Source organism: Labeo rohita, chromosome 25 (genome assembly GCF_022985175.1).
Source record: "Labeo rohita strain BAU-BD-2019 chromosome 25, IGBB_LRoh.1.0, whole genome shotgun sequence".
Classification (NCBI taxonomy): domain Eukaryota; kingdom Metazoa; phylum Chordata; class Actinopteri; order Cypriniformes; family Cyprinidae; genus Labeo; species Labeo rohita.
In genome coordinates, this window is record NC_066893.1 from 27,148,374 (window position 1) to 27,161,298 (window position 12,925).

At 35.6% G+C, this 12,925-nt stretch overlaps 1 protein-coding gene across 2 annotated transcripts in view; it reads left to right on the forward strand.

Annotated features, from left to right (window-relative positions):
- Positions 1-12,925, forward strand: part of mon2 (MON2 homolog, regulator of endosome-to-Golgi trafficking) — a 50,844-nt gene that overhangs the window by 30,795 nt on the left and 7,124 nt on the right. Inside the window, exons 17-28 of one of the 2 annotated variants that reach the window (XM_051099638.1) lie at positions 1,920-2,000; positions 2,518-2,591; positions 2,698-2,788; positions 2,883-2,984; positions 5,639-5,749; positions 5,850-6,025; positions 6,231-6,393; positions 6,514-6,807; positions 7,848-8,046; positions 8,121-8,755; positions 10,022-10,165; positions 10,844-10,861. In XM_051099638.1, coding sequence (XP_050955595.1) covers positions 1,920-2,000; positions 2,518-2,591; positions 2,698-2,788; positions 2,883-2,984; positions 5,639-5,749; positions 5,850-6,025; positions 6,231-6,393; positions 6,514-6,807; positions 7,848-8,046; positions 8,121-8,755; positions 10,022-10,165; positions 10,844-10,861 — 2,088 coding nt within the window. The remainder of the gene's footprint in view (positions 1-1,919; positions 2,001-2,517; positions 2,592-2,697; positions 2,789-2,882; positions 2,985-5,638; positions 5,750-5,849; positions 6,026-6,230; positions 6,394-6,513; positions 6,808-7,847; positions 8,047-8,120; positions 8,756-10,021; positions 10,166-10,843; positions 10,862-12,925) is intronic. The other variant, XM_051099639.1, reaches the window with a different exon arrangement.

Here is a 12,925-nt window from a genome sequence, read left to right on the forward strand (position 1 = left end):
CCCATGATCCTTCAGAAATCATTCTAATATGCTGATTTGCTGCTCAAGAAACATTTATTATTATTAATAGCAATATTTAAAACAGAGTATTTTTTTTCAGGATTCTTTAAAGAGTAGAAAGATCCAAAGATCAGCATTTATCTCAAAAAAAAAAAAAAAAAAAAAAAAAAAAAAAAGGTTTTGTAACATAATACATTATACCATTCAAAAGTTTGGAGTCAGTATAACTTTTTTGGGGGAACGAAATTTTAGAAATTAATTCCTTTATTTAGCAAGGATGCTTTAGATTGATGAGAAAAATGATGATAAAGACATTTATAATGTTACAAAAGATTTCTATTTTGCATAAGTGCTGTTCTTCTGAACTTTCTATTCATCAAAGAAACCTGAAAAAATTCTACTCAGATATTTTAAACATAATAATAATAATAATAATAATAATAGTTTTTAAGCAGCAAATAAGAATATTGGAATGATTTCTGAAGGATCATGTGACTGGAGTAATGATGCTAAAAATTCAGCTTTAAAATCACAGGAATAAATTACATTTTAAAATACATTCAAATAGAAAACAGTTATTTTAAATAGTAAAAATATTTCAGAATTTTACTGTTTTTGCTGTACTTTGGCTCAAATAAATGCAGGCTTGGTGAGCAGAAGAGACTTCTTTAAAAAACATTAAAAATCTTACTGTTCAAAAACTTTTGACTGGTAGCGTATATATGCTTGTTCATTGTACAGGAACAAGCATATATACACTATATATATGATTTTACTCCATATTTATACAGATGGCCATATTTTCCAATGTGCAAACCATGTGAATTGCAAAATGCAAACTGAAAAACGCTGTGTTTTCACACGTTTTTGCATTTTATGCATACATGGGGTGGTTTTCCTCCTTTTTTGAAATTGGCAATCAAACAGAATATAAACTAATTTAACAGTATATATATACCATATATGTAATATAACATGGAATATATGACATACATATTATATATATAATATCACATACATTTTATAAATAAATATAATTCTTTATAATATATAATAATCATATAATATATAATAATATTAACATAATATATAATAATAATACTTTTTTTTAAACAGTGATATACAAAACAGTTATATTTAAATATAATAAATATACAATAATTTTTTACAAAATTTAATATATAAACAGCAATATACAATACATTTTGAAAATAAATAAATATACAAGTTAAATAATATATATATATATATACAGTGAAATACAATACACTTTACAAATACATGTAATGTATAAATAATAATATACAGTTTATTTTACAAACCTATGTAATATATAAACAGTAACGGTAACACTTTACAAGTTGTCATTTTGTTAACATTACTTAATGTATTAACTGACAAGAACAAACAATGAACAACACATTTATTACACTATTTATTAATCTGTTAATGGTAGTTAATAAAAACACAGTTGTTCTTTTTTTCATGTTCACAGTGCATAAAGTAATGTTGGGTAATGCATTAGTAAATGCTAATATTAACATTAACAAAGATTAATAAATGTTGAAGAAGTATTGTTCATTTTTAGTTCATGTTAACTAATGTAGTTAACAAATGTGAACTAATGAACCTTGCTGTAAATCAATTTAACACATTAATATAACATAATATACGGTTTAATATTTTAAAAACAGAAATAAATATTAGTATTGTAGTTTTACTGTTGCATTGTAAAAGCATTATCATCAATATTATTATTAATAAATACCTTTTTTATTTTGCAGTATATTCATATATTATTATACAGTGCAGTAGTAATATATTTCTTTATCAAAAAATAAAATTATGTTTTGTTTTTTTTTTCTTTTTGCATGATTGTGTTTAGCATTTGCTCATTTTTATCTCTTCTTGTCTGTAAGCACCTGGTGTGGATTCTGGGTCTGAAACCAGCTGTTGGTGGAGTTTTGAAACCCGGACGGGCAGTGGAGGGTCCGAGCACGGTAAAAAACGCTGATATCAGCCCCTGTTCAAAACCTAGTGAACTGCCTACCTAGAAAGCATTGTGAGCATCACAGGTGCTTTTTGAGACAGCAGCGTTTGTGTGCGCCATAGGCAAAATGCAGGACAACAGGGTTTATTTGAAGGGTGCAATAAGTGACAGCACTATTTCTGCACATAATAGCCTTTTTTTTTCTGAGTCAGCAGCATTTTTAGGCATCACAGATGTTTTCCAAGTCACCAGCATTTTTGTCTAGTAGGGAACTCTTTTTACCTGAAGATGTTGCTTACAAATGCTCCCAAAATTGTGCCAAAAATGCAGTCTAGATATGCAACTTACTAGGACTCCTCATAAATGTTTACATTTACGAGATGCTTTTATCCAAACCGACTTACAGAAGAGGAACAAAAATATTCCTAATATGCAATATTTGGTTTATTAGACTAGGAAGCAGGCCAGAGAAGAGAAGAGTAAATGTTTATGACTTTATAATGGCGTTTATTTCTTTTCTGTTGCAGGTTTTGACCACAGCAGTGATGACCGATCTACCCGTCATATCAAATATCCTGTCCAGACTCTTTGAAAGCTCGCAGTAAGAATCCGTCAACATCTGAATAGAAATAATTCAGTTTATTTGATTTACTTAGTATCAAATGAGTGTCTTTGTTTAGATAAATAAACAATGCTTGTGATTGTAGATACCTGGACGACGTCTCTCTGCATCACCTGATAAACGCTCTGTGCTCGTTATCCATGGAGGCCATGGAAATGGCTTACGGAAACAACAAGGTGCGTTCAGATGCTGAAGCTAATTACAGATTCATTTAATCAAAACATAATCATCCAGCTCTCATCTTTCTCTCTGCCCTGTCTCTGCGGTTAGGAGCCGTCTCTATTTGCAGTGGCCAAACTGTTAGAGACCGGATTGGTTAATATGGACCGGATCGAGATTCTCTGGAGACCGCTGACGGCTCATCTACTCGAGGTGACACCAGAGGCCAAATCCACAGTTTCTGCTTTTGAATCACATTTATTTGTTTTGAGGGTGTCTTTGGTTATTTATATTTATTTGTTTTTTTATTATTTATTTGTTATTTATTATGTATATAAAATGTAACCATTTATTTTTATTTTATATATACTGCATATATATATATATATAATTTTTTTTTTTTTTTTTTTTTTGAAGTCATCTTTGTTTTTAGTTTTATTTATATTTTATATGTATTTATTATGCATATACAATTTATTTATTTATATTTAACTTTGTAATTTATTAGAATTTATTTTATTTATTATGTATTTATATATAAGTCATAATTTTCATTTGTTTTATTTATAGTTTATATTATAAATAATCCAAATCCACACCAACACAGTTTCGGCTTTTGAATCACGTTTATTTGTTTTGAAGGCATCTTTGTTTATTTAAATTTATTTGTTTATTTATTATGTATATAAAATGTAACCAATTTATTTTTATTTTATTTTATAAATACTGCATTTTATTTTATTTTATATATACTGCATATACACACACTGCTTAGTTTTGAAGTCATTTTTGTTTTTTGTTTTATTTATATTTTATGTTTGTTTATTATGGATATATAATTTATTTTAATTTATTTAATTTATTATGTATTTATATTTATGTGTATACTGTACTTTAGTTTTGAAGTCGTCTTTGTTCATTTTTTTACTTATAGTTTACATTATAAATAATCCAAATCCAAACGAACAGTTTCTGCTTTAGAATCACATTTGTTTGTTTGTTTAGACTGTTAGTCTTGAAAACGTCTTTGTTTGTTTATATTTCTTTGTTTATTATGGATATAAAATGTAAACATTTTAGTTTTATTTAAGTTTAAATATACTGCAAATATACGCACACACTGTTTAGTTTTGAAGTCATCTTTGTTTTTTGTTTTATTTACATTTTATGTTTATTTATTATGGATATATAATTTATTTATTTTAATGTGTATAATTTTATTTATTTACTTTTTTTTATTTATTATGTATTTATATTAATTTATATACTGTATTTTGTTTTATTTATAATTATTTTTTTTTTATTTATTATGGATATTTTATTTATTTATTTATTTATTTATTTATTTATTTATTTATTCATTTATTTATTTATTTAAATAAATTCATTTTATTTATCATTTGTGACCCTGGACCACAAAACCAGTCTTAAGTAGCACGGGTATATTTGTAGCAATAGCCAGCAATACATTGTATGGGTCAAAATGATCAGTTTATGCCAAAAATCATTAGTATATTAAATAAAGATCATGTTCCATGAAGATGTTTTGTAAATTTCCTACCGTAAATAAATAAATAAATAAATAAATAACTTAATTTTTTATTAGTAATATGCATTGCTGCGAACATCATTTGGACAACTTTAAAGGCGATTTTCTCAATATTTAGATTGTTTTGTTTTTTTTTGTTTTTTTTTTGCACAGATTCCGGAATTTCAAATAGTAGCCAAATATTGCCCTATCCTAATAAACCATACATTAATGGAAAGCTTATTTATTATGACCCTTATGACTGGTTTTGTGGTCCAGGGCCACATATATCATCACTAATTATAAACCTCTAATCACTATTAATATTGCTTAATGGTCTTGCGATGCTACTAATATTGCTAAAACAAATATGACTAATATCAGTTCAGCTAATCACAATAAATAACTATTCTAATGAGATGAGCCCTATTCTGAAATGTCAATATTTAATATTTGGTGGGCCGCTTTGATCTTTCCGGTTTGCTGTCCTTGTCTGCTGTACTGACACTTTTTCTGTAGTTGTATAAATGCTAAAGCACGATTCATGTCCTCATGTTGTCTTATTCGGTCTTTTTTCCTTCTCTGTCTCTTGCGACGTGTCTCTTTTGTAGAAGGTAAGTGCTAAACTTTCTTTTTCACTTCGGAAATCCTCTCTGTGAAGTGACTTATCTTTTTGAATCGGTCATACGTCCCTCTTTATGAAATTCTCTCTTAGGAATTGTTTTTAGGAATGAATCAGCCTCCTGTTGTTGTGTTAATCAGATGTTGTTTTTAAGCTGATCTCGGCTGAAAGTTTCTTTCACATGACTCGCATGAGGGTTTAAACACAACCTTCTGATGATTTTACACCTTCAAGGTTAGCAGTAATTGGAGTCAAAGTTTAGCTAAACTTTTGGGTTAGGGTCGGGTTTAGTTGACTATTTGCGCCATAGTTTTAATGTGTTGGGGAACGTCAGTGCGAACAATGTGAAAGGACCTTTCTCACTGTGATTCAAGATGACCACAGAGTATTTAATCATCTTCTTTACCACAAAAACTTCACTTTCACATTCATAAAACACACCAGTCTGTGATCTACACAATCAAAATCCAATAAGCACTGTCTCTTCTTGTGATCTACAAAAGCCAATGACCAATATATATTGCTTTGCTTTTTTTTATTGTGTTAATGATGTTATTTTGTCCATCCATGTGTCGTCACCCTCCATTTGCAATGTTTTATTTCATTAATGAAAAATGTGTCCGGGTCATATTTCACTACAAAGTCAAGAATAATTAATAGTAATGAAATTATATATTGAATAAGAACACGAAGCCTATTGTGCCGTTATATTGTCAGGTCTGTCAGCACCCTAACGCTCGTATGAGGGAGTGGGGCGCAGAGGCCATCACCTCGCTAATCAAAGCTGGACTCTCCTTCAAACACGAGCCACCGCTGTCCCAGAACCAGGTAGGAATTCATTTGGATGTTTGGAAATCAGTGCTACTTCAGAATTTGGGTTTGGGTATTGATTGGACAACACCTTCAACCAATCCCCTGTCGTCCTCAGAGGCTGCAGCTGCTACTTCTGAACCCTCTGAAGGAGCTCTCCAACGTCCTTCACGCCGATATCCGACAGAAACAGCTGGAGTGTGTCCTACAGATCCTACAGAACCAGGGAGACATTCTCGGACCGGGGTGGCCTCTGGTGCTGGGGGTCATTGGAGCGATCCGCAATGACCAGGGGTGAGACACACTGCCTGAACTTGCAGAAAAGACTGTCTTAGACATGCAAGATTTTCCATATTGGCCCAATGGCATGGTCCTAGAGGCTGGTTGACCAAGAAAGTCTTCCTGATTTAGCTAGTTAGCAGCTTGCATCCAACAGTCAAATCTGAAGTGTTGATCTTGGAGTGTCTCATTTGTACCCAACACGTCTTTTGTTTCACAGCGAATCCCTCATACGAACAGCCTTCCAGTGCCTGCAGTTGGTGGTGACCGACTTCCTACCCACAATGCCTTGCATGTGCCTCCAAATTGTGGTGGATGTAGCCGGCAGCTTTGGGCTCCAGAACCAGGAGCTGAACATCAGCCTGACATCTATCGGCTTGCTGGTGAGGAGTACTATTAGTGTTGCTTGTACAGAGTCTTTAGAGTTACCTTGAAGGTTTTGAGTGTTCCTTTGGGATGAGTTGACTAAGTGGATGACTAAGAGTCTTCCTCTTCCCCTGTAGTGGAACATCTCAGACTACTTCTTCCAAAGGGGAGAAGCTATTACAGAAGAGCTGGAGAGGGAAGAAGCGGTTCTCTTGAAACAGGCCCAAGATAAAGGTGAACCTCTAAACCGACCTTTTCACCCTGCGCCACCCTTTGACTGCCTGTGGTTGTGCCTCTATGCCAAGCTGGGTGAGTTGTGCGTGGACCCACGGCCGGCTGTGAGGAAAAGCGCCGGCCAGACAATGTTCTCCACCATTGCCGCTCATGGAACGCTGCTGCAACCACCGACCTGGAATATTGTGGTTTGGAAGGTACTGAAGCAGACTTCACCATGGACCAAATTAAACCTAGTTATTTCTTTGTTAGATCAGACTTGACCAGGGACCAGATTAAATCAAGGTCTAGTTAAAATTGCTCTGCTGAATCAGACTTGACCAGGGACCAAATTAAATCCAGTTCTAGCTAAAATTGCTTTGCTGGGTCAGACTTGACCGAGGACCAAATTAAATCAAGGTCTAGTTAAAATTGCTTTCCTGGGTCAGACTTGACCAGGGACCTAATTAAATCCAGTTCTAGCTAAAATTGCTTTGCTGGGTCAGACTTGACCGAGGACCAAATTAAACCCAGTTCTAGTTAGTTTCTAGTTAGACCAAATTAAATCCAGTTATATTTAAAATTGCTTTGCAGCATCAGATTTGACTGGAGACCAACTTAAACCAGGTTCTAGTTAAAATTGCTTTGTTAGATCAGATTTGACCGGGGACTAAATTAAGTCCAGTTTGTAAGTAAAATTGGTTTGTTGGATCAGACTTGATGGGGAACCAAATTAAACCCAGTTCTAGTTGAAATTGCTTTGTTAGATCAGATTTGACCAGGGACCAAATTAAATATAGTTTTAGTTAAAAGTGCTGTGCTGGATCAGACTTGACCGGGAACCAAATTAAACCCAGATCTTGTTAAAATTGCTTTGTTGGGTCAGACTTGCCCAGGGACCGAATTAAATCCAGTTCCAGCTAAAATTGCTTTGCTAGATCAGAGTTGACAGATTATCAAATTAAACTAAGTTCTAGTTAAAATCGCTTTGTTGGATCAGACTTTACTGGGGACCAGATTAAACACGGTTCTAGTTAAAATTTCTTTTTTGGATCAGACTTTACCGGGGACCAAATTTTAAGTCCAGTTCTAGTTATAATTGGTTTGTAGGATCGGACTTGACTGGGGACGAAATTAAACACAGTTGTAGTTAAAAATGCTTTGTTGGTTCAGACTTGACCGGGGACTAAATTAAACCCAGTTCTTCTTGAAATTACTTTGTTATTGTTGCTAATAACCAAATGTCATTACTCTGCAGGTTCTCTTTCATCTGCTGGACTGTGTAAGGAAGTCCTCCACCACGGCTGACAAGGAAAAGATTGAATCTGGAGGTGGAAATATCCTCATCCACCACTCACGCGACACAGCAGAGAAACAGTGGGCGGAAACATGGGTTCTGACACTTGCGGGCGTAGCTCGGATCTTCAACACCAGGAGATACCTACTTCAGCAGCTGGGTAAGCATTGAGACATGTGGTTCTCAAAGATGTATTTCAGAATTTGGTTCTGAAAGTCATGTTTGTGATTGCAGGTGACTTTTTCAAGGCTTGGGAAGTTCTGTTGGACCACATCCAGTCTGCTGCACTCAGCAAGAACAATGAAGTTTCCCTTGCCGCCCTCAAGAGCTTCCAAGAGATTCTCCAGCTAGTCACACCAATTAAAGACACGGATAAACCCGACGCTCTCGCCGCTATGGACGTTCCTCCTGTCCTTATCGAGTCTCTTCAAGGTTCTGGACCAGGAAGACCCCTAGTCCGGTCTGATTCACTTGCCGAGCGACTAGCCCAACGCTACGGTGCCCAACCTTCACTTCCACCACCTGGAGAGGAGCTAGACGACTCTGCCCTTTGGTGGTCAGCGTGGAACACTTGGTACCGGATAGGAACCGAGTGTACGCGCCCCCCTAGTGGTGGAACAGATAAACTAGTGTTTGTACCCAGTCAACCTTTCCTGACGGCGCTAATACAGATTTTCCCAGCGTTGTACCAGCACATCGCAGGAGGGTTCAGCATGGAGGATCTCAAGAAGCTGGGAGTGATTCTGCATGGAGCTGTATCAGTCCCCATAAGCTCAGACTCCTCGCCCTTTATCTTGCCCTCCTACACAGAAGCGGTGCTCACCAGCCTGCAGGAAGCGGTCCTGACTGCCCTCGATGTCCTGCAGAAGGTAGAACACCTTCAGAATTTGGTTAGTTGGGGCCCGAGCACCGGTGGTGTGAGGACCCTTTTGGAATTGCTCAGTTTCTTATTTTTTTCCAAAATGAATCACGTTTTTGAGGGCCTTAACGTGCCCGAAAACTCTGTGCACACACGTCAAAAGTGGTGAAAATTTACATCTGATATGGGGTTCAGAAGTGGGAAGTGCCCTTCAAGCTGTGTTTCACATACATGTACGAAATTCGGTAAACGCTTGTAATACACCAATACCTACCAAAAAGTCCCCCAGTATGACGGCCGAAACCCAACAGAAATTTCTCTGCAGGTTTTGTGCCGTTTTTGCCATTTTCGGGAATTTAAACAGATCAACACCAAATTTGGTCAGTGTAATCTATCGCCCTTTGTGACGTTAAATTGTGAAGATCTTAAGTTTTCGTTGAAGGGCGTGTCCGTGGCGGCCTGACAAATTTTGTTATTTCGCCATGAAAAAGGAGCTTGCTATAACTCAGGCAATGTCCGATTTGCCCCAAACTTCATAGGTTTGATAAGACTCCTGACCCAAAGAGATCTACATAAACATATTCAATTATAGTCATAGCGCCACCTGCTGGCAACAGGACGTAACATGTTTAACACTGTAATGAACTCCTCCTAGAGATTTAATGACATCAACATTATATTTGGTTAGTCTAATCTAAAGGCCTTTGCGATGTTACATTGCGAAGATCTTGAGTTTTCGTTGAGGGGCGTGTCCTTGGCGTCCTGACAAAATTTGATGTTTCGCCATGGAAAAAGAAGTTGTGCCATACAATGTCCGATCTGCCCCAAACTTCACACATTCGATAAGAGTCCTGGCCTGAACACATCTAAAGGCCAATATTCTATTATAATAATAGCGCCACCTGCTGGCAACAGGAAATTACTTGTTTTACACTTACTTAAACATACAATGTCCATACTTCACGTTTAGTAAGAGTCCTGGCCTGAAGACACCTAAAGGCCAATATTCAGTTATAATTATAGCGCCACCTGTTGGCGACAGCATATGTCATGCTTTACAATAACTCAAACATACCATGCCACATACCGATCTTCATATCTTTGATAAAAGTCCTGGCCTGAAGACATTTACATGCCAATATACAGTTATAGTCATAGCGCCACCATCTGGCAGCAGGACGTTCTTATGTTTCTAAGAGTTTTGTGTTTGGTTGTGATTCTTTGTAGACTCTGCATCTTTAAGATGTTTGAATGAGATTGTATGTCATTGTTCTAGGCAATTTGTGTGGGTTCGGAGAATCTCCAGGTGATGTATCCCGCCATCTTCGAGCAGCTCCTGCTGTTTGTGGAGTTCTCCTGTAAACCTCCTCAGTATGGAAAGATGGAGACCAAACACGTGGCCAATGCCAAATACAACCAGGTGAGCCTCTCTCCTGTTTCCACCTCACATCTGTTTTCAAAATAGTGGATTTGCATTTGTTCTGTTGATCTTGATCATTGTTGTTTTATGAATCACCATAAATACACTCATCATCATCATACAACATTCATTTCTGTATCTCTTTCCGGATGTGATGATGTAGTAGATGGTCTTTGTTTCTCCTCAGAAGTGTTTTGAGGGTTTTTGAATGCACACGTTACAGAACTCTTTTGCTGTTTACAGTGACGTCTTTATGACGTTGTGTTTTTTATGTGGTTCTCATATATATTGTGGAACTTTAGATACTTTATTTTCTTCGCATGGTGTTTTTTTCCTTTTAGTTGCAGTTTGTGCCTCTTTTAGTCATGTTTGAATACTTTGGATCATGTTGTTTCTTTTAAAATGTTAAGTTTTAATCACATTTTAAAGCAGATGTGGGTCAACAAGTTAAAATTACAAACTGGTAGAAATGTGAAATATTTAAATGTTAACCCATCGTTTAGGTTAGGTGCAAAGTATTTTTAAACATGACTTTCAAAGCAATAGTTTGTTCGTCTTTGTTGTCATCGTTGAAAGTAGTTTCATTAGTGTGTTGTGCGGATGTGATCAGCGGTGGTAGTAAACATTTGTCTGCTCTTCTCTTGTTCTGTTTTTGTACTTCATACGGATCCACTTTAGATCCAACTGTTTGCACCGGTGAGTTCTTCCTCCCTCCCGCTGTCTTTCTCTATATCTCTGTCTCTCGTTTGCTTCTTTTCCTTTTTTCCCTTCGGCTAATTTCAGCTTTATTTAACTGCTCTATAAGACAAACTTCTCTTTCATACTCTGATAACATTTGTTTTTCTCCGTTCATTTTCCATCAGCCACATTTGTTCATTAATTCTAACAACTGCCAAATTAAATAGAACCATGTGGTGAAAAGTTTTAAAATTTAACATGTGTATTGGGGGAGTTTCAACTTTTTTTCATGCCAGTTTTTTCAAACTCTGTAGCGCCATCAACAGTTATTTTTGTATACTTTTAAATTGTATGGTCTAGAAACTTTTTTTTTTTATTTTCAAGGACTTACTGAATTTGATTTAGATCGGGACTTCAAATCGCACATTGCAAATCATTTGATTTGAAAGATCCAATTCGCTAAATGATTCACGAACCCGTTCCGATCTAAATCAAATGATTTGTGACACGTGCTCCGAAGTCCTGACCTGAATCAAATGATTCACGACACACAGAGTTCCAATCTAAATCAAATGATTAATAGTGAATCTTTTTGCTACGCAGTGGTTTAACTGATTCAGAGTTTTGAAAATTACTGTGCTAAGTGATGTCGAAATTCGAAAATGAATGACTCTTTTAATTTGATCTGGTTTTTGCTAGTGAATCACTTGAATGATCGAAGCCACAATGAGTTTGAATCGATCAAAGCGGTTCCAGCGTAAATGACTCAATGGATTTGGTTCATCTGTTCCTCTTTTCGCATCTTTAGCCATGTTTACACAACACTGTCAGTACTACTACTTGCTTAGCTCAGTTGTTTTCTGACATTAACTGAAATAAGCGAAAAAGGTGTTTTTTTAATTGTATGAAAAGATATGTGCTTATTGAGAAAATTAAACGCTTAGTTCATAAATACACTGTCTTTCAGTAATTCAAGCACTTTTCAAGTACCTCTTCAGAAATACTGCTATTTTCATGGGTTTTCCAGGCTTCAAATTTCAAAAAGTCAAATTCAAGCACTTTAAGCGTCTTGTACAAACCCTGGTTTTAGTCATTTCAGCTGATTTTAGCTGAATTTGACTTTTTGAAATTTAAGGCCTGGAAAACCCTTGAAAATAGCAATATTCCTGAAGAGGTACGGAATAAGTTTAATTTTGTCATAGCACATCTCTTTACGCAAAATTCACACAATTCAAAAAACATTATACCTTTTAATGTAAGAAAACAATTGAGCTAAGCCAGTAGTAGTACTAAGAATGTTGTGAAGTGTCTGAAGATGTGAAGAGAGGAACAGATGAACCAAATCAATTGAGTAATTTATGCTGGAACTGTTACGATCGATTCAAACTCGTGACTTAGATCATTCATTTCAAGTGATTCGCTAGCAAAAACCAGATCAAATTAAAAGAGAGCTTGTAACGATTTTAAAAAGCACATAGTGATGGGTGAAATAGCTTTTTGAGACTGAATCAATTAAATGATTCACTTTCGAAGTTCTCCATTTGGGTCGTGAGTCATTTGTTTTAGATCACGACTTCAAATCATGTATCGCGAATTATTTGATTTAGATTGGAACTTTGTGTATCACAAATCATTTGATTCAGGTCAGGACTTCAGTGCGCGTATTGCGAATCATTTTATTCCGATTGGAACTTCGGAGCACGCAACGTGAATCATTTGCTCTAGATCGTAACTTTGTAGTGGGTTCGCAAATCTTTTGCTTTAGATCGGAACTTCAGAGAGTGGATTGTGAATCATTTGATTCAGATTGGAACTTTGGAGTCAGTTTGCAAATTTTTTGTTTCAGATCAGAACTTCGGAGCGTGGATTGTGATTCATTTGATTCAGATTGGAACTTCGGAGTGGGTTCGCAAATTTTTTGTTTAAGATCAGAACTTCGGAGTGTGGATTGTGAATTATTTGATTCAGATCGGAACTTCGGAGCACTGAACGTGAATCATTTGCTCTAGATCAGAACTTCGGAGAGGGTTCACAAATCCTTTGCTTTAGATCGGAACTTCGGAGCGTGGATTGTGAATCATT